At 37.8% G+C, this 25,397-nt stretch overlaps 1 protein-coding gene and 1 non-coding gene across 2 annotated transcripts; both read left to right on the forward strand.

Annotated features, from left to right (window-relative positions):
- The first annotated feature begins 1,978 nt into the window (after positions 1–1,978).
- On the forward strand, positions 1,979–2,082 carry LOC112798496 (small nucleolar RNA R71). The gene has a single exon (XR_003200106.1). It is a non-coding gene; the product is annotated as a small nucleolar RNA R71 (small nucleolar RNA).
- A 20,714-nt stretch (positions 2,083–22,796) lies between these two features.
- On the forward strand, positions 22,797–23,549 carry LOC112794924 (uncharacterized). Its single transcript, XM_025836890.1, has 2 exons — positions 22,797–23,036; positions 23,277–23,549. Exons 1-2 carry the CDS (start codon positions 22,797–22,799, stop codon positions 23,547–23,549), a joined length of 513 nt encoding a protein of 170 aa, XP_025692675.1.
- The last annotated feature ends 1,848 nt before the right edge of the window (positions 23,550–25,397 follow it).

A 25,397-nucleotide genomic window follows, 5' to 3' on the forward strand; every position in this document is an offset into this window, starting at 1 on the left:
ATGGTCGAACTAACTCCCTTCAAGTCAGCAAGTGTCCATCCAATGGCATCCTTATGCTTTTGTAAGACTTGAAGCAACTCTTCCTCTTGTTCTCGGCTGAGGGCTAAATTTATAATCACTGGATAGCTTTCATTCTCTCCTAAATATGCATACTTGAGAGTGGGTGGCAGTGCTTTTAGCTCAAGTTTGGGTGTTTCTTTTCTTTCATCCTTCCCTTCTAGTGTGCTTTGAACATGAACTTCAACTGTTGCAGCCTCTTCGCGTGAAGCTGATTCCTCTTCTTCTGTTAACTCCTCAAGTTCTTCTTCTTCAAGAGTCTTTTGCACCACAGCATCCACTGAGTCCAACCTTATACATTCTCCCAATGAGTCTTATGGGTAACTCATGGCCATGAACACATTGAATATCATTTTCTCCTCATGTAGTTTAAGGACAAGTTCACCCTTTTGGACATCAATGATGGCTCCGGCAGTGGCTAAGAATGGCCTTTCCAAGATGATAGAGGTCTTGGCTCCTTCCTCCATGTCCAATACTACGAAGTCTATTGGAAAGATAAAGTCTCCCACCTTCACCAACAAGTCTTCTACTATTCCGTGAGAAAACTTAAATGATCGGTCTACTAGTTGCAGGGCCATTCTTGTTGATTTGGCCTCCTCAATCCTCATTTTCCGCATCATTGCTAAGGACATCAGATTTATGCTAGCTCCTAAATCACATAAAGCATTCTCCACTGTGATTTCCCCTATGATACAAGGGATTTGGAAACTCTCAGGATCCTTCAATTTCTGGGGCAATTTGTGCTGAATGATGGCACTGCATACTTCGGTGAGTACCACAGTTTTGTTGTTCTTCCATCTTCTCTTCTTGGTCATCAATTCCTTCAAGAACTTGGCATAGAGCGGCATTTGCTCTATTGCTTCAGCAAAGGATCTGTAGTTTCTTGAAGATTTCCAAGAATCTTGAGAATTTGTTGTCCTCTCCCTTCTTCTTTAATTGCTGGGGGTATGGGGCTTTTGGGAAGCATGGTTTCAGCACTTCTCCCTCTTGATGTGACTTAGGAGTGGAGACTTGCATTTCCTCTCGTCCCTTTTCTTTTTCATCCAATTTCTTCTCTTGTGGTTTCTTGTAGGTCTCCCTCAATTCTTTCCCATTTCTGAGGGTGATAGCCTGACACTCCTCCCTTGGAGTTGAATTAGTATTGCTGTGAATGTTGTGGCCAGGGGCTTGCTTGAATAAGTAGCCAATTTGTGTTTCAAGTTTTTTGATGGCAGTATCTTGATTCTGCATATTGGATCGCACTTCTTCCCAGAAAGCTTTACTGTCTTGAATTTCCTTACATATGCTTTCAAGTAGAGTCTTAATTTTGGAAAGTCTATCTTCAGTTGGTGATGGTGGGTTGAGGTTAGATGATTGAGAAGGGTGATTAGGTGGGTGTTGATAGGATCTCTGTGAGGGATGTTGGTGAGTTGCATTGTTGATGGGATTATGGTTGTGGCGTCTCTGGTCTTGGCCTTAGTCTTGTTGGTTTCCCCACCCAAAATTAGGGTGGTTTCTCCAACCAGAATTATAAGTTTTGGAGTATGGATCATGGGTCTGTCTGGGTGAATTTCCAACATAATTGGCTTGTTCCCAGTCACCTTCTTCTCCTGCATTCACTCCTTCTTGAGCTGGTAATGAAGTGATGACTGCTGCAACTTGGTTTTCTTCCACCATCTTGGTAAGATCCGCTAACTGCTTGGTGATCATCTTGTTTTGAGCCAGTAGTGCATCCATGTGGTTCAGCTCCATCACTCCTCGAGTGTTGCTTCTTTCAGAAGCATAGAAGTAGTCATTCTCAGCCACAGTCTCTATGACATCTATGGCTTCTTCAATGGTCTTCTTCTTGTTTAAAAAGCCCCCTAATGAATGGTCTACGACCTTCTTTGACTCGTAAGAAAGACCTACATAGAAAATGTGCAGTTGAACCCATTCATTGAATATGTCTGGTGGGCACCTTCTTGTTAAGTCCTTAAACCTCTCCCATGCCTCATAGAAAGTTTCACCATCTTGTTGCCTGAAGGTTTGTACCTCAGCTCTCAGCCTGTTGATTCTTTGAGGAGGGTAGAATCTTGCCAAAAATTTGTTCACCACATCTTCCCAATTCGTTAAGCTCTCCTTCAAGAAGGATTCCAGCCATTTAGATGCTTTGTCCCTGAGTGAAAAGGGGAACAAAAGCAGTCTATAGACATCCGGATGAACACCATTAGACTTCACAGTGTCACATATTCTCAAGAAGGTGGTTGGATGTTGATTGGTGTCTTCTTGGGCACTTCCTCCAAATGAGCAGTTGTTCTGAACAAGGGTGATGAGCTGGGGTTTCAATTCAAAGTTATTGGCATGTATGGTTAGCTTTTGGATGCTACTTCCATAATTTCCTGGGTTTGGATTGATGTAAGAGCCTAGCACTCCTCTTTCTTGCCCAACATGATTCACAGGGCCTTCTCTGGCATGGTTGTGAGCTTCTTCTTCATGGTTGTTTTCCAAGTTCTCCTCCATGTTTGTTTCAAAGTACTCTTCCTCTTCCTTAGCACCAACAACTCTTTTTTCTCTTGCTTCCCTCCTTAATCTAGAAAGGGTCCTTTCTGGTTCCGAATCAAAGGAAGTTGAAGCCCCGCTTCTTCTCTCTATCATACAACTAACAGAGCACATAGCAAGAAATAAAATGAAGTGATTATTCTTGTTAGAGTGGCTGTTAGTCTGAGTGGTGCAAATGATCAAACAGGTAGTGGGTAAGTGAGCATAATTGTAAGTAATAAGAAAGAAAAAGAAAATAGAGAGGGTAGAGGGGATAAAGGAATAAGGTAAATGAACTAAAGGTAAATGACTAGGTAAAATAAACAAACGAAAGAAAAATGCTCAATCTAGTGATCTTCTAACTTAATTATTGTCGACACAAAATCAATCCCCGGCAACGGTGCCATAAACTTGATGCACAAAAACATGTCTCTCAACAAATTTCCCTTCGACAAGTATACCGAATTGTCGTCAAGTAAAAACTCACAATAGAGTGAGGTCGAATCCCACAGGGATTGATTGGTCAAGCAACTTTAGTTGGAAGAGTGTGCTAGTTGAGCTAAACAGAAATTTAGTTGAGATTTGCAGAAAATTAAATGGCGGGAAAGTAAATTGCAGAAAATAAGTTGTAGAATCTTAAATGGGGGTTTGGGGAGATGAGCATAAAGATAAATGGCAAAAAGTAAAGAGAATGGGTAAGATCAGAAATAGGGGATTCACTGGGCTTAGGAGATGTTGCATTCTCCGGATCAAGTTCATCCTCAACTCTTCCTCAATCAATGCATTCATTGATCTCCTTGGTAATCTTAGATGATTGGATCCCAATTCCTTGGCAACCCAATCTCTCTAAGCTTGAACAATTGCCCAATTCCTTGATTTATTTGCTCATGGGAAGAGATGAAGTATGGTTACTGATTATACTACATGTATTTCCAAATCAAAGTGTTGGGAGGATTACATGTCACTATATCCGCACAAACCCCAATTTGGTCCAACATGAGAAAGCATTTCTAGCATGATCTCCTCATCCCTTTTCCAAGGCTCAGAGGAGATCCAATTATGGAGAGTTTCTTTTCCAAGACAACTAACCAATTGAATTAAGATCAAAAGCTTTCTAGTAAATCAAGAGAAAAGAAAGAGGAAGAAGATTGCAAACTATAATTGATCCATCAAATTACAACAAAGCTCCCTAACCCAATGAAAGGGGGTTTAGTTTTTCATAGCTCTGGAAAGGGAAACTGATGAAGAAGAATACATTCTAGAGTGACTAAAAGTGCAGAAAAGTAAATATACAAGGTGTAGTTCTCCAAAAGTGCCAAGCTTCTCTCTAGTTCAAAACTACTCCTATATATACTACTCTTCTTGATTTTCTAGTTAGTTCTTCAAGTCTTCGATATGGGCCTTTGATCTTGTGTTGAAGCAGTTACAATCTTCAGTGGGCTCAGCTTTGTTTGTAGAAAAGTGTGAGTTAGGCATGGACGTTAGTTAGGACGTTAGTGGTGTTAACGTTAAGTGAAAATGTGGGTTCGAGAACGTTAGTGACGATCACCTTTTTCATTAACATTCCAACCCAAAATGATCCACGTTAACTTCAACATTAGTGGCACTAACGTGACCACTAACGTTGCCTCTTGGTCCTTTGCAAACGTTATTGTCACTCACCTTTTCCAATAACGTTGCCTTTTGCCCCCTTTCCCTACGTTAGAGTTCACGTTAGTATAACTAACGTGTCTCTTAACATGGGCATGCCTAAGCTTCGAGAGCGTTAGTGACACTTACCTTTGTCACTAACGCTCCAAATGCCCCTCCTTCCCACGTTAGAGTTCACGTTAATTGGATTAACGTGGCCACTAACGTGGTAGTGATTGCCATCTCCAACGTTAATGACAAAGGTGAGTGTCACTAACTTTGGCTTATCATGCTTAGCTCCACGTTACTTCTCAAGTTAGTGGTCTTAACATGACCACTAACGTGGGCACTCTTGTGTTGGTCCAATGTTAGTGACAAGGGTGAGTGTCACTAACGTTGGTAATTGATTCCTCATCCCACGTTAGAGTTCACGTTAATTAGATTAACGTGACTCTTAACGTGGCTTAATCTGTGCCTTTGTGGAGCGTTAGTGGAATTCACTTTTACCACTAATGTTGGAGCTCCTCTTTTCCTCCACGTTAGCTACCATGTTAATGTAGTTAACGTGGCAACTAACGTGGGCTATGATGGCTTCGAAGGTGTTATTGGTGATCACCTTTTCCATTAACGCTACAAGCTTGTCCCCATTCCACGTTAGTGGTCACATTAATTAGATTAACGTGGCTGCTAACGTGGCTCCTTCTAGCTTCCTTTGTCCTGAAATCAAGCAATTAAAGTGCATTAAAGCTTTGTTCCAAGTCATGAGATTATGCATCATCAATTTTATCATTCAATTCCTACCTAATCCTCATAAAATCATGTAAAGTTCACAATAATTTCTTGAATCAAGGTGTAAGTGTATTTTCATCCAAAACTTGCTTATTTACTAAAAAAATGCATGAAACTACCCTAAAACAGTAAAGAAAAGGTCAGTGAAACTGGCCTAGATGTCCTGGCATCAGGCAGCAGAACCAAATAATGGAGGAGATGCAAGGAAGGCTCTTGGTGACTTTATTGCACCTACTTCTGACTTCTATGGTAGAAGTATCTCTATACCTACCATTAGAGCTAATAACTTTGAGCTTAAGCCTCAGTTAGTCTCTCTAATGCAACTTGCATGTTTCATGGACTTCCACTAGAAGATCCACATTAGTTCCTATCTAAATTCTTGCAAATATGTGACACTATTAGGACCAATGGAGTTGATCCTGAGGTCTACAGACTCATGCTTTTCCCCTTTGCTATTAGATACAGAGCTAGGATATGGGTGGATTCTCAACTTAAGGAAAGTCTAGACTCTTGGGAAAAGTTGGTCAATGCTTTCTTGGCCAAGTTCTTTCCACCTCAAAAGATGAGCAAGCTCAGGGTGAAAGTTCAAACCTTCAGACATTTAGAGGGTGAATCCCTCTATGAAACTTGGGAAAGATACAAGCAACTGATCAGGAGGTATCTTCCTGACATGCTCTCAGAATGGTCTATCCTAGGAATCTTCTATGATGGTCTGTCTGAGATATCCAAGATGTCCTTGAATCATTCTATTGGTGGATAACTCCACTTGAAGAAAACGCTTGAAGAGGCATAGGAACTCATTGAAATAGTTGCAAACAACTAATTCATGTATACTTCTGGAGAAACACTGTGAAAAATGGGTAGCTCCAAAGAAAGGAGTCTTGGAAGTCGACACTCTGAATGCCATATTGGCTTAGAACAAGATCTTGACTAAACAGGTCAATATGATCTCTCAGCATTTGCCGGGATCACAAGCTGCAACTAGCAGCACTCAAGAAGCCTCCTATGAAGGAGAAGCTTATGATTCAGATCAACCTTCACTGGAGGAGGTGAATTACATAGGAGAACCCTATGGAAACACCTATAATTCATCATGGAGGAATCATCCTAACTTTTCATGGAAGGATCAACAGAAGCCTCAGCAAGGCTTCAACAATAATCAAGGTGCAAGAAACCAAAATAGGCTCAACAATAGACCATCATTCCCATATTCTTAGGAACATATGGAGACTCCTAGATAGAGCCTTTCTGACTTAGTCACTATAGTCTCCAACCTCTCTAAGACCACTCATAGTTTCATAACTGAAACAAGGTCTACCATTAGAAATCTGGAGGTACAAGTTGGTCAACTGAGCAAGAGGATCCCTGAGACTCCTCCTAACACTTTCCCTAGTAATATTGAAGTGAACCCAAGAGAAGAGTGTAAGGCCATCACAGTGGACATTGAGGCTGAATCTGAATGAGATGATTTGGCGTTGAACGCCAGTAAAAAACTCCCTACTAGGCGTTCAACACCCACAAAGGCACTATCACTGGCGTTGAACGCCAGTAAGAAAGACCTTACTGGTCGTTCAACTCTCACAAAGGCATCAGACTGGCATTCAACGCCAGTAAGGAGGTACTTACTAGGCATTCAACGCCCACTCAAGGCTTCCCTATTGAAGATCTAAAGGCAACTAAGGCTTATGAGGATACTATAGAAGTTCCCTTAAAAGCCTTGTTGCAAATCATGGATTATGAGGATCACTCCTCCTCTGATGAGGAAGAAGAAACTAGGGAAGGGCAAGTTGCTCATTCCCTAGGAATCCTCATGAAGCTGAATGTCATGTGGTTTGGCACAAAGCCATTGGAGGAAGAACCTCCAGTGCTCACTAAGGAACTCAATGCCTTGGTTCAGCAAAAACTACCTCATAAGCTGCCGGATCTCAGACGTTTCCTGGTTCCCTGCACTATAGGCACCATTACCTTTGAGAAGACTCTGTATGACCTAGGGTCAAGCATAAACTTTATGCCACTCTCTGTAATGGAGAGGCTAAGAATCTTTGAGGTACAAGCTGCAAGAATCTCATTAGAGATAGCAGACAAGTCCATGAAAAAGGCTTATGGATTGGTAGAGGATGTCTTAGTAAAGGTTGAAGATGCCTAGCCCTAACTCTCCCCCTGACAAAAGAGAAACAGTTGTGCAGCACCTAATGTTCCAAACTTTCTCTCTCAGTGCAAAGTTATACAGAACCCTCAGATACCAACTCTAAGTTTGGTGTTGGATAGCCATTGTCAAGCACTGAAAATAAAGGTACTAAGAAGAAAGTACCTAAAGGCTGGAGGGATTCGAAGATCCCCACTGAAGGCCTCTCACCTGGCATGAGAGTCACCTTCACTGATAATCCAGTCATTCCACACACTGTGAACAGGATCCTGTCTCTAGAACAAGTGAAACTTATCCATGAGAGCACAAGAAAGAATTTTCACTGTAAGGGGAAAATTTTGGGCCCCTATTCATCTCCGTTAGGAGCTAACCGTCAAGCTAGTGACGTTAAAGAAACACTTGTTAGGAGGCAACCCAGCCATAATGAAAGTTATCTCATTTTTTCATTAAGTTTATTTAAGTTATCTCAGTCTAATTTTTATATTTGTTTAAGTTTCTGATCATTGCAGTAGTTAGAACAGAAACAGAAATAGTTAGAGCTGGAAATAGAACACCCTGGAGTAGAGACCTTGCTGGCGTTGAACGCCAGCTAGGGAACACATTGCTGGTGTTGAACGCCAGCCAGGGAGCCTGAAGCTGGCATTGAACGCCAGTAAGGGGGTAGAACCTGGGCATTCAATGCCCTAACAAAGGCATAGACCTGGCGTAGAATGCCAGGAAGGAGGTACCTCAAGGGCGTTCAACACCCAATAAGAGGTACATAACTGGCATTGAACGCCAGCCAGAAGCAGCAGCTGGGCATTCAATGCCCACAAGCTAAAAGGAAACATGACATAAGAAACATAAGAATCATGATGACAAAAATGAAATGTTACCAAGCAGCAGCCAGAAATATGACATGATGACATGTCATCAGAATACCAAACTTAAACCTTACTTGTCCCCAAGCAAGAAAAGAATCATGCAATAAAGATTGACAGTCCAAGGTAAGAGGAATAACAACTCAATGTTCATGGTTGGCTAGTTTTCTATGCATGCCACAATCACAAAAGAAATATAAATGATTGATGCTTCTATCTAGCTCAATTTATGAAATATTTTCCTTATAATTCTTCCTTGAAACCAACTTTTGATTTTCTTATTAGCTTCTTCTTTTGAGTGCTTTGCCCCATGATTTGATAACAAAGCTACGACTTCTAAATGTTTTGTTTTCAAGTATTACCACTTGATACATAAGCACCACAAGCATTTAATTAGAGGACTTCTTTAAGCTCATTTGTTTCTTTTCTTAACTCTCTAATCATTGATGCTTAGAGCCTTGAGCTTTGAGGGAGTGCATTTGTACTTGAGCCTAACCTTGACTCTAAGTGTTTTGTTTTCAAGCTTTTTGCTTGATACATAAACACCACAAGTACTTAACAATGAATTTGTCATTGGTACTCAGAGCCTTCAGCTTTCTCATTCTTTCCCTTTTTCTTTTCTTGCCTTATTTGCATTTGCTTCTTTCAAGGTTTTCATAATTTCCAAAGATTTCACAAAATGTCCTAGATGAAAACTTCAATTAAATAAGATCTAATACAATTGAGCAACAATTAATCATACTAGCCTTCCAATACTTGTATGTACATGCTAAGTTCTTCTTTAATCCCTTGTTTGTTTATGATCATGATACTTTATTGCCTTTGAATTCACACAACTCAAGTTGGTAGTCATAATGTCACAGTAACATGTTACAAATCAAAATTCAAGCTATGCCTATTCATACCATACATGCATACAGAGAATATAAAGACAATCATGCTCTTTAAAGTACTGGAAGCAAGTAGGAGGAGAAAGGAGTGTTGCCACCTTGTAGTTCATCTTCCTTGTTATTGTCCTTTTCCTCTTATTCTTCCATTTTCCTTGACAAACTCAGAATGCTTGCCCATCCTCAAGAAACAATTAGAACAATGGCTATAGGGCTAAGATGGATCATGAGTGTCTTACAATGAAAATGTTAGTGGTACATATGTTTAAGCAAGCAAAAATGAAAGATAACAATCAAGGCACAGGAAACAAAGATATTGTGATGGCAAACATAAGAGGGTGTTCATGATACATTGCATAAAGAATGAGTGGCACACCAAACTTAGTGTGACACTTTCACTTGAAATTGATGCAAGTATCCATTAAAGATTGGAACTAAATTTTGTTGCATAGCAACACCAAACTTAGAATGCAACCATATGTCAATTTATTTGAACTAAAACTAAACACAAGGAACTGTTATGTGGTAAATACAATCACCAAGCCAAGAATCTATCATGAGTAAAAATTTCTTAGTAAGGTATTTAACAAAAACAGTCAAGAAGCAAAATAAATGAAAGCATTAAAAACAAAGAAATAACTAAAGTGAATAGAATAACAAAGTGTCAAACCAAAAGAAAAGATAAAACTGCAAAGGCATTATGATTATGCAGAAAAGTAGTGTTGTTGAATAAATTGCATAGAAAATAAGTGGCACACCAAACTTAGAATCTTAGTGTGACACTTTCATTTTTGATTTGATGCAATTATTCAGAAGGATTGAAAACAAATTGTTGCAGGGCAATACCAAACTTAGAATGTAATCATATGCCAACTTATTGAAATTTAAACAAAGCAAAGAAAGAAAATAGACCGAGCAGAGAAATGAAATGTTACCTAAGGTTGGGTTGCCTCCCAACAAGCGCTCTTTTAGTGTCATTAGCTTGACATGTTTGTCTTCACTTTCTTCCTCTTCTTCTAGTTTGTTAAGAGGAATGACCTTAAGGGGAGAGATGAACCAGCTAATGTCCCCTTTCTTGGTCTCCTCCCAGCAAGCTTCTTTCTGCAAATGGCCTGGTTGAGCTTGCTTGCTGGATCAGGGGTAGGCTTGGTGCTCTTGTTAGTTGCCTTCACTTCTTGGATATCAATACTTGGTGGTTGTGTGATGGTTGGAGCTTTATCTTCATTAAAAGCATCTTGAATTGGTGGTTCCATGAGCTCTTCTTCTATGCAACTTTCTGCTTCACTTGAGTTTGGATCTCCTTGATTGTCTTCCTCACTTTCTTGTTCTTCCACTTTCTCCCTTGCACTTAACATTTGAATTACTAGCACTTCCATATTTTTGAGGGAGTTCTCTTGGTCATTCCAGGATCTCTGTGCTTCCCTTTCATATTTTTCAAGCATGGTTTCAAGCCTTGAGAGGCTTTGGTTCATGGAAGTTTGTGTAGACTGTGAGTTTTGGAAGAGATTTTGTGTCAAGGGGTAGTTAAGTGATGAAGAATTTTTCAGACGAAAAACTGGGAGGTGAGGTTTGATAGCTTTTCATGAATGAATTGAAGGTTTGCTCAAGTGATGATAGCTCTTGATAAGTGGAGTATGAATTGTCAAATGCTTTCTGGTTTTGATTCTCCCAAGCACAACTTGAAGAATTGTTAAATTCATCACAGTATGAATCATCTTGTGGCATTGGGAAATAATTTTTCATGTATGTATTGACAACACAATCAAATGATGATGTTCCTTGATGAACAGAAGATGAAACATTGAAATTCCCTTCCCAGCCACAATTTATGTCAGTATCATAGCAATATGAGTCACTTTGTGGCTCTGGAAAATAGTTCATTTCACTTGATTGTTCATACTCTTGTTGATATGCCCAGCTATCATGAGGATCATGACATAAATCATTTTGTGGCTCTGGACAATATCTCATGTGAATTGCTTGATCAATTTGTGGCTCCGGAGCATATCTCCATTGATTGGAGTGCTCAGAATTTGCAATTTCTTGGTGATACTCCCAGCCACCATTAGAGATTGGTGATGGTGAGCAATATCCCATGAAATTGTCTTGCTCATCTTGTGGTTCTGAGACATATCTCCATAGATTGGAGTGCTCAGGATCTATAATTTGTTGGTGATATTCCCAGCCATCATTAGAAATTGGTGATGTTGGGTAATATCCCATAAAATTTGTTTGATCATAAGATGAGTTGAACTCCATTTGAATTTTGTAAAACACACCACCAAAGAAAATTAAAATTCATGTCACAGAGAAGAATTTCTTAGTGAGGCAATAATTCAAACACCTTGCTATCAGCTTAAATCAGAGAACAAAAATAAAGAAAATGCTTGATCTAGACTTCTCACCCACTTAATCATTGTTGATCTAAATCAATCCCCGGCAACGGCGCCAAAAACTTGATGGGTGAAAATTAAGATTTCCACACAAAACTCACCGACAAGTGTACCGGGTCGCATCAAGTAGTAATAACTCACAAGAGTGAGGTCGATCCAACAGGGATTGATGGATCAAACAACTTTAGTGAGGTGATTAGTCTAGTCAAGCTAACAATATTGAGTGATAATTGATGCAGTAGAAAGTAAATGACAAGAAATTTAAAGTGCAGAGAGTAAAATTGACAGAAACTTAAAGAGCAAGAAAAGTAAATTGCATCAAATGTAAAGGAGATTGGGTGCTGGGAATTTAAAGGAAGCAGTAAGCAGAACTTAGAACAATTACAGAGGAATTAAATTACATGAAAAGTAAAAGGAATTGGGTGCTGGAAATTAAAACAGAATTGAAGAATGTGGAGTGCAGTAAACTAAAGGGCTCTCGGATGAAGAAATTCAGAAACAGATCAATTCAGTACCAAAACAAAAATGTAGAAGTGCAGAAGAATCAAAATAGCAAGAGAACTTAGATCACTCATGAAATTCTAAAAGAGAAATTGACAATTACAGAAGAGAGACAATGAAACAGAAAGCAAAACTCATATTTGATCTCCAATTCTTTAAATTAAAAAAGAAAAATTAAAAGAGAGCTCTCTATTCTACTCCTACTCCTACTGCTCTCTATTAGAGCCAGCCTTTTTTTGAAAATGAAACTGATACCTTTTTATAGGTTTTTTACAAAATGAAAATGAAATTGAAATTGAAAACAAATTACAATTAAAATAAATTTCTAATCTAATTGTTTCTTGTACCTTTGAGTTATGTTGAAGGGCTTTGCTTGCTTTGGATTTGAGGAAGAATGAATCCGGATGGCTTGATTTAATTGGATCAGTGTGCATTTTGTGAAGCTCCAGTGGAGCGCTCAGTTAAGTTAGTGAATTGAGCGCTACACATGCCTTGTTGTGTTGATGCGTCCAGCCTTGCTTGGTTCAGACATAGCGCTCAGTGAGGAGTTCTTAACGTAGTGCTACATGCCTTGGAGTGAGGCTCCTTCTTCGAACCCTGGCCGCTTCATTTTGGGAGTGTCGCGCCTTGTTTTTCTTCAAACGGGCCACGAAAACGTTGAAAGAGTTAACGTAGCGCTCAATCTTTAAACGCTACCTCCTTGGCTTGATGGGCTTCCTTTGCTTGTGTGGTTCCTCATGGTGCGCTCTGTTCATTTAATGAACGTTACATGCATGCCTTCCTTGCCTAGCATCCATAAGCCCGAGAAAGTTGACAAAATTCACGTAGCGCTCCCTTTCTTCCTTGGATGAGCGCTCCGTTACATTTTATGAACGCTAGGCTTTTTTTGTTTTATATGCATGCTTTGGCTTATTATTACTAATGCCAATGCATTCATCCATTAATTCATTGACCTTAACAATGTATTACATGCATGCTTATTAGTAATGCCGTAAAGCTCATTAATAATGCCAATTGAATAATGCATGGTTCATGATGGCATGCATGCATGCTTTAATTGGCCGTGGTATTCATGGTAATGCATGTGCATATTGTTATGATGGCATTAATAATTAAATGCTTCATGGTCATGGACTATGCTTTTAAAAGTGTGGCCTAAACTTCGAAAGCGTGCTCAAACTTCAAAGTGTATCCCAAAATTCTTCTTTTCTCTTTTTAAGCTTAATTTGTGTTTTTTTTCTTCTTCTTCCACTTATTTCTTACAAAATTTATAAAATCAAAAGATCAAGGAAATATACCATTTAAGCACAAAAGAATGCAATATTTAAGCACTAATTATCAATTTTTTGTATGAAAAAACATAGAAAAATATGACATGATGACATGTCATCAGGGGCAGGGAACTCAAATTCCCTAACCTCTCAGGATCAGTGGGTACCACAGAATCTCCACCTATCCCATCTTCCTCTCTCTCTTATTTTCACTCTTTCCCACATATTCTTCCCTATAAACTCTAATCCAATCACATCCATATCACTTTTCAATACCATCATAACTCCCACCAACCTCCACCCACTTCAATCTCAAAATTTCCAACCCAATTCCCACCCATTCATTCGAACCCAACCTATCACACTCCTATAAATACCCCTTCTTCCTACCCTTCATACACACACCATTCATACACTAAAGCCCTTCTTGGCCGAATCCACTATCCCTCTCCATCTCCTCTATTCTATTCTTCTACTATTTTCCTCCATTTTCTTCATATTTTGCTCGAGGACGAGCAAAGCTTTTAAGTTTGGTGTTAGAAAAGCCTTGCTTTTTGCTTTCCATTCCCACTTATAGCACCCAAAGTCAGAGAATCCTCTAGAAAGAGAAAAGAAAAAGTAGTTGCTTCCACCTCCAAATCTTAGGAGATGTAGAAATTCATCACCAAAACTCATCAAGACCACTTCTATGAAATAGTAGCAAAGAAGAGGGTGTTTCCTGAAGTCCCCTTTAGGCTAAAAAAGAATGAGTACTCGGAGATCCAAAGAGAAATCCGGAGGAGAGGTTGGGAAAGTCCTAACCAATCCTATCCTAGAAGTTGGGATCTTGATGGTGCAAGAATTCTATGCTAATACATGGGTCACTAAAAACCATGACATTAGTGTGAACCCAAATCCAAAAAATGGAGCACCATGGTCCAAGGGCATCTCTTGGATTTCAACCCGGAAAGTGTAAGGTTGGCGCTCTATTTGCCAATGATGCAAGGAGACCCACATCCTTACACTAGGAGAGTCAATTTTGACCAGAGGCTGGACCAAGTCCTTTCAGATATTTGTGTGGAAGGAGCTCAGTGGAAGAAGGATGCTCAAGGCAAGTCTATCCAACTGAGAAGGCTTGACCTCAAGCCCGTAGCTAGAGGATGGTTGGAATTTATCCAACGCTCTATCATCCCTGCTAGCAATCGGTCAAAAGTGACCATTGACAAAGCCATCATGATTCATTGCATCATGATTGGAAGTGAGCTAGAGGTACATGAGATAATACCTCAAGAGTTGTACAAGAAAGCTGAAAAGCCTTCCCCCTTAGCAAGGTTGGCATTCCCCCACCTTATTTGTCATCTATGCAATTCAGTTGGAATTTTCATAGAAGAAGACAGTCCTACTAAGGAGGACAAGCCCATCACTAAGAAGAGGATGGAGCAAATTATAGAGTCAGCACATGGACCACAGTAAGAGCATGTGGAGCTGCCTCAACAAAAAATCTCAAAGATGCCTCAAGGGATGTATTTTCCTCCTTAAGGCTATTGGGACCAATTACACACTTCTCTAGAAGAATTGAGCTCTAGCATGGATCAACTAAGGATGGGACATCAAGAGCATTCTACCATCCTCCATGACATAAGAGAAGATCAAAGAGTCATGAGAGAAGAACAAAGAGTTTTGAGGGAAGAACAATAGAGGCAGGGGTGTGACATAGAAGAAATCAAACACTCCATTGGATCCTCCAGAAAGAGTAGTAGCCGTCATCACTAAGGGGGATTCGTTCCCTTAATTCCCTGTACTTATTTATTTTTTCTGTTTTCCATGTATTTTGTTTTATTGTTTGGTTTTAGTGCATGATCATCTTTATTTTATGTCTTAAAGTTATGAAATATTCCATGCATCTATCACCTTGCTTAAAAGAAAATTTTATTTGAAAAAGAAAAGTAAGATACATGAATTTTGAGTTATATATTAAGAGTAGTTCAATTATTTGATGTGGTGGTATTACCTTTTATTTTCTGAATGTATGAATGAACAGTGCATATTTGATGTTGGAGTTAAAGAATATTGGCTCTTGAAAGAATGATGATGAAAGTGAAGTGTTATTGGTAATTTAAAAAAATCCAAAATTTGATTCTTGAAGTAAGAAAAAGTAGCAAAAAGTAATAAAAGAAAAAATTATATGGGAAAAAATGCGAAAAAAATATAGCAGAAAAAGAAAAAGCCAATAAGATCTTTAAACCAAAAGGCAAGAGCAAAAAGCCAGTAGCTCTTAAAACCAAAAGGCAAGAGCAAGGATCCAAGGCTTTGAGCATCAATGGTTAAGAGGGCCTAAAAGAAATATCTTAGCCTAGGCAGTTCAATTGAGCTGCTTCCTTTACTATATGCTTGTGGTGTGAAGGTGTCAAGTGAAAAACTTGAAACTGAGCAGTTAAAGTCGTAATCCAAAGCAAAGAGTGTGCTTAAGAACTCTAGACACCACTGTGATATGTGGTCACTGGCTGGGGATTCTAGCAAAGCTGGATCACAATCCTAAGGGATTCACCCAGTTAAAGTGTCTGTGGCATTTATGTATCCGGTGGTAATACTAGAAAATAAAGTACTTAAGGTCACGGCCAAGACTCTAAAGAAGCTGTATTGAGGAACAAAAAAGAACTCAACTAGGAGAATCAATAATATCATCTGGATTCTAAGTACCTAAATATGCCAATCATTTTGAGCTTCAATGAAAAGTGAGATGCCAAAACTATTCAAAAGCAAAAAGCTATTAGTCCCGCTCATCTAATTGAAAATGAGCTTCATTGAAAATTCTGAGATTTATTGTATTCTTCTATTTCTTTTTAATCCTACTTATTTTTGGTTGCTTAGGGACAAGCAACAGTTTAAGTTTGGTATTCTGATGAACGGATATTTTATACATTTTTTGGCATTATTTTCATATAGTTTTCAGTATGTTTTGTTTAAGTTTTATTAAGTTTTCATAAGTTTTAGTGCGAAATTCACATTTTTGGATTCTACTTCGAGTTTGTGTATTTTTTGGTGATTTCAGGTATTTTCTGGCTGAAATTGAGGAGCTTGAGCACAAGTCTGATTCAGAGACAGAGAAAGGACTGCAGATGCTGTTATGATCTGATCTCCGTGCACTCGAAAGAGCTTTTCTGCAGCTATAGAAGTCCAAATGGCAGGCTCTCACCGGCTATGGAAAGCTAACATCCAGGACTTTCCAAAAATATATAATAGCCTATACTTTGCTTCGGAAATGAAGGCCCAAAATTGACGTTCAACACCAGCCACCAGCCCTATTCCTGGCGTCCAGCGCCCACAGGGGAGCAGCTGGCATCCAACGCTCAGGATGGAGTCTTTAGCTAGTGTTCAATGCCCCTAAGGAGTACTAGCTCATGGGAAATACTCAAGCTCAGTCCAAACAATTACCAAGTGGGCCCCAGAAGTATGAATTTTTGCACTATCAACTTAGTTTATCTTATTTTTGTAATCCTTAGTCATTCGATTAGTATATATATACAAGAGTTCATCCTTATTAGAGGACTCTTGCCCACTTTTACATTTCCATTTTATTTTTTCTATCAACATGAGTCGTTAACCTCCTAAGGTTAAGGTTAGGAGCTCTGCTGAGTTTCATGGATCAATAATATTACTGTTTTCATTTAATATGTTTGTTTCTATTCTCTTATGAAACATCGTTCTTCATCTTATGAATTGAGGATGAACCATGACAATCACCTTTGTTCTACATAGGTTCCATGCAATTCCTGACCCGGATAGCGTTGAACTAAAGCTAGAGATTGCATTCCGGATTCCAATAAAACATCTGAGCGACTTTGGATATGTGACATATAATCCCGTTGACTATGGGTGTGTGAAGTCTCTGTGGCATTAAGGTAAGAGTTAGAGAAGCAGCACTCTCTGATCCGGAAGATCTGCCTTGTCTGGGCCACCTTGAGTAGGATCATGAAGGGGAGTGGATTGCTTAGAGCTTCATCTTCTGCTACAGTGAGAAACCTAGAGGTGGCTTGATGAGAGGTCATGAGTCATCTCAACATGGTGGATTACTGTAATGGAGGAGGTTAACTTGATGAGAGGACATGAGTTAATCACTTACGGCTGCCATTGAAGGAGTTAGAAAGTTATTGAAGAAGATAGCAAGAAAAGTTAATCCGGAAAGACAAAGCATCTCCAAAGCCTCAACCATTCTATCACCATTGAATTCTCGTCTATCCAGCAACATTTATTTAACTATTTGTTTTATGCTTTTTCCATGACAAACTATATTTTCTATCTGCCTAACTAAGATTTGCAAGGTGTCCACTGCTTGCTCAAACCAACAATCCTCGTGCAATTGATCCTGACTCACCTCAGGTATTACTTGGATGACCCGGTATACTTGTCGGTCTATCTGTGCGAATTCTGCGGAGCTAGTTTCGTGCACCACTCTAAAAAAACAAAAGTGAGAGTCTAAAATAAAAAAAAGCACTAAACCGGAGGGTTGCCAAAAGAAGATGCTGATGTCACTACCTAATCACTATCAGAAGTCAAGTCCATGATCTCTATATCTATCTCGGGATCCTCATCATCCTCAGAATTCAGATCCACAATCTATATCTCCACGATGTCCTCGTCGTCAGAAATAACGATGACCTCTGATGTACTCTGGCGACTACCATCACTACTATCATCTGCGAAAGCTGTACCATTAGGAGAAATCTGCTCAACTGCTGAGGGCTTACCAGAAGCTGCAGCGGAAGTCCCAATAGGTTCTATAGTGAAATGGTCAGAGGAGTGAGTAGAATGAAACTCTATTGACCTATCCAAATCTATTAGAGGAGACTCGGGGATGTAGTCATCGATGATAGAGCCAGGCTCAGGCACCTCCTGACCATTCTACTATGCTGGAACAGGAACTCCATGCACGTGATAAAAAAGATGATGAATAGAATCAGGATGTAATCAAGATAGCGAAAAAGCATATGCTGCATCAATATCAAAGAGGGGTGAAGTTAGCGAGTGTTGAAAGGAAAGATCTCTAACTACATACTTATGAACTCGAGGTAGTGCAGCCACCATATAGAAGCTGTGAAGGACAGGTTCCTCGTACACATAATGCTGCATGCGCTCATAGAAAATGACACATGTAGGAAGATAGGGGTAATAACTAGGGAGTTCTTAGTAGGGTCGGGATGAAACAAGTTAAGTTGCTTTTTATATATATCGGCCACGTGTCCTAGATCAATCAGACCACAACAAAGAAACATAGAGCAAACAACTATCAAGAGCAAATAGCACATAACATACAACCACAAGAACAAATTTAAAACACACAGGAAATATGCGCAAATAAGTATGATGCATGTCTAGTCCTAGTGCAGGTAATGAGCTCATCCGTCATTTTTTGACCCGTGCCTAACATTACATCCTTACAGACGTTGTCTCTCGTTGCTATCGCTTTGGGGTATGTTCCCGGAACATTCTTGGGTTATAGCGCTCACATGCTTTTGGGCTATAGCGCTCGTACCGCTCTCACGATTAAAGTGACAGGTCACATTATTGGGCTATAGTGCTCGTACTGCTCTTCAGCAAATCACTGGATAAATCGATGACAAGAAGAGTCAATGGTGTAGCACTTCCAACCATAATTATCTAATCACATAATCAAACAACTTTCAAGATATAATAATTCTTTATCCTTAATTCCACAATTTCTCAAAAATAATAAATTAAAATAGAGCGGATTATGAGATTTAACATTATAATCACTTTTTGAAATATCTCAGAGTTATTCTTAAAATCTATAAATACTTTTAAAAATATGCATAAATATGCCCACGGGAATAAATACATAAATATGCTTGAACTTCGAAAAATGGCATATTCTGTAAGTTATTTTAATTAAATTGATGTACTTTAAAATTTCTCTAAATAACTCTAAATTCTTATAAAAGACACCCAATCTTCATTGGTTACTTTATAAATTATTCAAAATATTATATAAATTTTTAAATACTAAAAAATTCTTTGAAATAAGTAAATTGGGTACGGTTCATCTGTTTTCAAAATAAAACCTTTTTTCGTTCGATTAGAGTCATACTTTTTCCAAGAACGTCTTCCACTTTAAACCCTTTATTGTAAATCCATTATTTTTTTTCAAAAACCAAACACAATTAATTTCAATAAAATTCCTATATTTATAAATAAATAATTTTATTCATTAAATCTTTCTCAAATTCCAAACCTTTGCTCTTTTTTACTCGAAACCTACGTTCAAAATATTCATTTAGTTATAATTAATTCCAAATCAAAATCCGACCGTTAGAACTCAGTTGCATACTATTATATAACTCAGATTTCAGTCAATTATTCAATAACATCTCAATTCCTCATCCTCAATATGGTCAAAACACAACAACAAATCTAGTAGCAATTCAGCTAAACCTTCAATAGCCAACAATCACATATTTGAACAACAGACATCAACAGACAATAATCCAACCACATATATCAATTAATTCAAAATTTTAACTAATTAAAGAGTCAAATTCTATCTCTGTAAAGCGCAGAACATACATAAGATACCGGAGGAGGTTTCAGATCGGTCAAACAGAGCGAAACATTGAAAACTCAGTGGTTCCTCCCCTTTCTTAGTTTGGCCGAACTGGTTCCTAGAAGAGGTAGCTCTACTTTGAGATTTCACCGAATAAAACGCATGTCACCGCATAAAGGAGAAAGATAGAGTCACTTTTATCGGATCAAAATTTTTGTGGGGGTCACGAATTCCAAGAAATCAAGCTCGAAAAGTCCGAAAATCAACAAAACCTCCAATTGCTCCCATGAATAGCTTTGGCTGATTTGTGGAGAGAGAGAGAGAGAGAGAGAGAGAGAGAGAGAGAGAGAGAGAGAGAGAGAGAGAGAGAGAGAGAGAGAGAGAGAGAGAGAAGATTTGTGCTAGTGTCACTTAATTAAAGGGGAGGAGGCATGTACCACGACATGTGGCGCATTAGTGCTGCGTGTTACGATTTTGAGCCGCTAAATCAGCAAGGTTAAATTTTAAATATCTTGGAAGGTAATTAAGGTAGTTGGACTTGATAAAAATTCAAATAATTATCTCAAGTGGTGGTATTTAATTAGAATAAAGAATTGATAAATTACTAATATAAATAATATTAGTAAAGTCGGGCTTTTTTAAATCTTCCGAACCCAATATCAAGTGATAAATTACTAATATAAATGATATTAGCAAATTACTTAATAACATAATTTTTAATATTATATTATTATTCATTTTATTTAAAGATCACAAAAAAACTTATCATAGACGTTACGCGAATAAAACCTGAAATCCGCATATGCGACTCTAACAAAAAAAAACAGGATGTTACACAATGTGTCTCACTAAATTTAGCATGTATTCGTTCTGAGACTCACTACAACCTACTCATATCAGTAGAAATAACATTAATACTCACTAGATAGATAACAAAACAAAATAAAGTTTTAAAACCCAAACCTTAATTAAAACTAATGTATATTTCTTCTACACGGGATAAAACATAAAAATATGTGAAGTATTTTTTTAAAAAAAAGTTTAAACAAAAAGTATATATAATAATTATCACTATAAATATTATATAAGGCTATAATTAAAATCAAAGTTTATATGATTTTAATGTTAAAAATATTAAAAATAATTAGTATTTATCTTAATCAATTTGGGTTTTGAGTAGTTATCTCACTCGTCTGCTTAAGTAAGTATTAGGGATTGGAATCCCACATTGTGTGTGTAACAATTCATTGGCTAACAGCAGACCCTTAATAAATGGAATTTTAATCCGTGGTGAATTAGTCGCCGACCCACAGAGTTGAAAAATACCGTGAAAAATGAGTATTTGTCTTTAAAGTAGAATAATTTCTCATTGATAGTAATACTTACAAAGATTTATCTTTGTTAAAATTTATCTGAAAATTTTTATTTGTTGGTATCATATTCATTCTTGAAGTCAAAACAATATGATAAATATTGTTACCTGTTAAAACTTTACATTTTATGACATGATTTTCAAGTTTTCAAACTTATAGACTTGTACCACTAGAAAAGCTATCAAATTGATTAATATTCCTTGGAAACATTATCGGAATACCATCGTTGAGTATTAGTTTGTGTGAAAAAAATTATAACAACTTTTGTTATTCAATATATAATTTATTCTATTAAAAAATGAATTATTATCTTCTAAATTGGTCAATATATTTTTTTATTTTTTATATTATTTTATCTGACAATAATTACTGTTAAAGAAAAATAAAGGGCAATTTACTTGATTAAAATGATTGCGAAGATTCTTTACTTAAATGCAACAATTCCAGTTAGTTTACGTGAGTATCCTTTTTTGTTTACTATGTAAACCGTGGTAGGTAACCACGGTTTCCAATTTGTGCATAAACTATGGGAGGTTGGCACGGTTTTTACTTAGGAAACTTTGAGCATAAACCGTGGCTGCTTACCACGGATTATGAAGAAAAATTGCTACCTAGAAACCCTGCTTGGTCACCACGATTTAAGAAGAAAAACTGTGTGCATAAAACCCTGTTGGCTACCACGGTTTATGCTTAGAGTAGTATAAATACATAATCCGTGGATAGTCATCACGGTTCTCATTTGTGCCAAACCAAATTTTGTTCAATCTGGGAGGTTGAGAGAGTTTGTGGGAGAGGCTTGGAGGTTTTGGTGCCTGTTGGGTGGTGGAGCCATGGAGGACGAAACTCGCATGTACCGATTAAATGGCATTGCGTACGTGGCTGGATACATCGACCAAGAAGTTAGTTATTATTATTATTATTATTATTATTATTATTATTATTATTATTATTATTATTATTATTATTATTATTATTAGTATTGGGAGTTGTTAGCATTATTATTATTATTGTAATTGTTAATACAGTTATTTCTGTTGGTATTGTTATTATTGTTATTGTTTTTATTATTGTTGTTGTTATTATTAGTTTTAGTGTTATTGTTATTATTATTCGTATTGATGTTATTGTTATCCTTGTTAGTAACTGTTGTTATTGTCGTCATTATTATTGTTATTGTTTTCTTATTGTTATTACTATCATTAGAGAAAATAGAAAACTAATGTGGGTGTATAATAAATTTTTTAAATTATATTTGCTGTTAATAGTATTGGTCGTATGTTGAGGATTTTCTTACCCACATTTTGCAGCCTACTAGGGTTATTAGTGGTATCAGGAGACAACAGAATATGCCTTTAAACGACCGAATTATACCGTATTTGGAAACTACTGGCTTGTATCACCTCGCTAGGCTGAACAGTCAATGGTTCTGGGTTGATGAGCCTCTACTTAATACATTTGTTGAGAGGTGGCGTCTTGAGACACACACTTTTCACATGCTATTTGGGGAGTGCACCATCACTTTGTAAGATGTGGCATATTAGCTGGGTCTTTCCATCGATGGAGAGGTCGTTAGTGGGTGCCTGACTAACTTTGAGAATCTGATGGAGAACGAAAGACCCGCATGGGTGTGGTTCCGTGAGTTGTTTGGCGAGTTACCGCTATAGAATAAAGTCAAGCAGATGATGGTATGCTACACATGGTTTCATAAGAGGTTTTGGGTTCTCCCAGCAGACGCGAGTGAAGAGACCGTGCGTATATACGCGCGTGCTTATATTCTGATGTTGTTGTTCTCTCAGCTGTTTACGGACAAGAACATAAATCGGGTTCACCTTCGTTGGTTACCTTATTTGGCATCGATGGACGATAACAATTGGAGAAATTCTATTGTTGAGTATTTAAATAATCTCAGCATCCCAATCGATAGAAAGGTAAAATTGCAAGCAACAAATTTTGTCTTGATGGCTGATGAGTTGTATAAGAAGGAAGTCGATAGAAGTTTGTCGAGATGCCTAAGTCAAAATGATAAATACATTGCTTTGGACAAAGTCCATAAAGGGATATGTGGTGCTCATCAAGCTGGGAAGAAGATGAAATGGGTGCTATATTGCAATCATGTGTAATGGCCATCTATAATTAAAGATTGTATTGAATATGCAAAGGTGTGTCAAGGGTGCCAAAATCGTGGTTCAATACAACAGATCCTAGCATCTGAGTTACATTCGATTATAAATCCATAACCGTTTAGAGGTTGGGCTTTAGATCTAATTGGATTGATTCACCATCCTTCATCGAAACATCATAAATTTATTTGGGTGGTAATTGCTTATTTCACAAAGTGGGTTGAAGCAATTCCTTTAATAGAGGTTGGACAAAATGAAATAATAGATTTTATTGAGGAACATATAATCCATCGATTTGGAATTCCTCAAACTTTGAGTACTGATCAAGGGACTATATTCACTGGTCATCGAATCAAGAAGTTTGCAGCCTCGAGGAACATCCATATGGTTACTTCAACCCCCTATTATGCACAGGCCAATGGGCAAGTTGAGGCAGCAAATAAAATCCTGATAAGTTTGATTAAAGAACAGATTGGGAATAGACCTTGAACTTGGCACGAAACGTTAAGTCAAGTACTATGGGCTTATCGAAATTCACCAAAAGGGTCAACAGATACATCGCCTTATAGCTTGGTTTATGGCCATGATACTGTGCTACCATTAGAAATCAATTCGAAACTTTGAGAGTATCAAAATAGAATGACTTGCTAGTCAATGATTATTGGAATGCAATGTTTGATGAGTTGAATGAATTAGATTTAGAGCGAATATTGGCACTTGAAAATATGATTCGACAAAAAGAAAGTGTTGCTCGAAATTATAATCGTCGAATAAAGGAGAAATGTTTCAATATAGGCGAGTTAGTTTTAAAAGTTATCTTACCAATGGAAAAGAAATTGAGAGTTCTTGGCAAATGGTCCCATACTTGGGAAGGCCCTTTCCAAGTGATAGGATTATATTCTAGAAATGCATATCGAATCAAGGATATCGATTCAGGAAATATAATCAAATCGATTAATGGAAAGTATTTGAAGCAATATCATTGCTTCCTGAATTAGAGTTAAAGTGCATAAGTTTGAAAATAAAGAAAACCATTACAAATACTGAAGTCTAAGGTGAAGATAGGTAAGGCGCCATAAGTTTTGCCAAGTCTGAGCGTAGCTTTGTCCTTTCATTGTCCAAAGCTGAAAGCGCCTCAGCATGTATGAATTCTTCATATTGGGCATTGTCAAGTTGTTTCTTGCATTCTTCTTGTTTGGCCTCAATAGAAACGATTTCTTGTACAAGTTGTTGTTGCTCTTGCTGGGCAGTGGCTAAAGGTGTAACTATATCAGCTCTCCTCTTTTGAATTTTGGCAAGTTTTTTATTAATTTGAGCCAATTCTGCTTCAAGTTTTCTCTCTTCCTTGTCATAGTGAACTTGAATGAAAATAGCCTGAGAGATTCTCAAATCGAATTCTTCACGGAAAGCTTTGATTGGTTGAAGAGTTGTAGTATAGTTTTCCGATTTAGTTCTGATATTAGCTGTAAACCCTGCTAAATTAGCGAATAATTAGTCAATAAATTAATTTTAATAAAAGAAAATTAGAAATGCGAATTTAATAGTAAAATAGTATAGAGCTAATTAAAACGAGAATTTTGACACCAATTTTATAAGATTTGGCCCAAGATTGGGCCAAATGGGCCGAACCAGTCAAACCGGACCCAGAATGGGCCCAAGCCCAACCCAACAACCCAAATTCACTTTAGAAGAAGCATTCTTCTTCCTTCCATTCAGCATAAACGCTGAAGCAACACCAAGGAAGGGGTAGAATACATGCAAACTCACAAACCCTCACCACAAGTTCAAATCCACATAACTTTTGATCCGGAGCTCCGATCGCCGCACCGTTTGTGGCCACGCGACCGCAGTGACGAGCTCTACAAAGTCCAGTACCATTCAAGGTGAGAAAATCAAAATCCCAGTTTCTATTCTCTCTTTTTTAATTCAGAAATAGTAAGATTTTTGGGTGTTAAGATTTTGAATAAATTGATGTTATAGGATCAAATTGAGTTGAGGAATGAGTGGACTTTGGTTCGATTGAGACATATACAAGGTAAGGTTCATAAACCCTAGCCAATTTCAGTTCTAGTATGTTAAATGTGAATTTTGAGTATGTATGGAGATATATGTGAAATTAGGTGTATAAGTGTATATGTTGGAGGCTTAGTAGTGATTGGAGCTAAGATTTTTGTGGGTTTCTCTAAGCTTGAGGGGCTGTGTAGTGACTTGGGGGGCTGCCTTGGACTAAATATCGTAATCGACCAAGGTATGGTTTAGGTTTCGCATGTTTAATATGTAAGGTTTTGTGAAAACTTAGGCTAGAGCACTATAGGATAAGTTGAAACGATTAATGGT

This window comes from Arachis hypogaea, chromosome 4, assembly GCF_003086295.3.
Source record: "Arachis hypogaea cultivar Tifrunner chromosome 4, arahy.Tifrunner.gnm2.J5K5, whole genome shotgun sequence".
NCBI classification, from domain to species: domain Eukaryota; kingdom Viridiplantae; phylum Streptophyta; class Magnoliopsida; order Fabales; family Fabaceae; genus Arachis; species Arachis hypogaea.

What these genes read in the sequence shown, in the direction of transcription:
- LOC112794924 (XM_025836890.1), top strand. Translation starts at nt 22,797, where the DNA reads ATGGACGATAACAATTGGAGAAATTCTATTGTTGAGTATTTAAATAAT. An exon ending in CTGGGAAGAAGATGAAATGG is followed by an intron (nt 23,037 to 23,276) that starts GTGCTATATTGC and finishes TATTTCACAAAG; the next exon opens with TGGGTTGAAGCAATTCCTTT.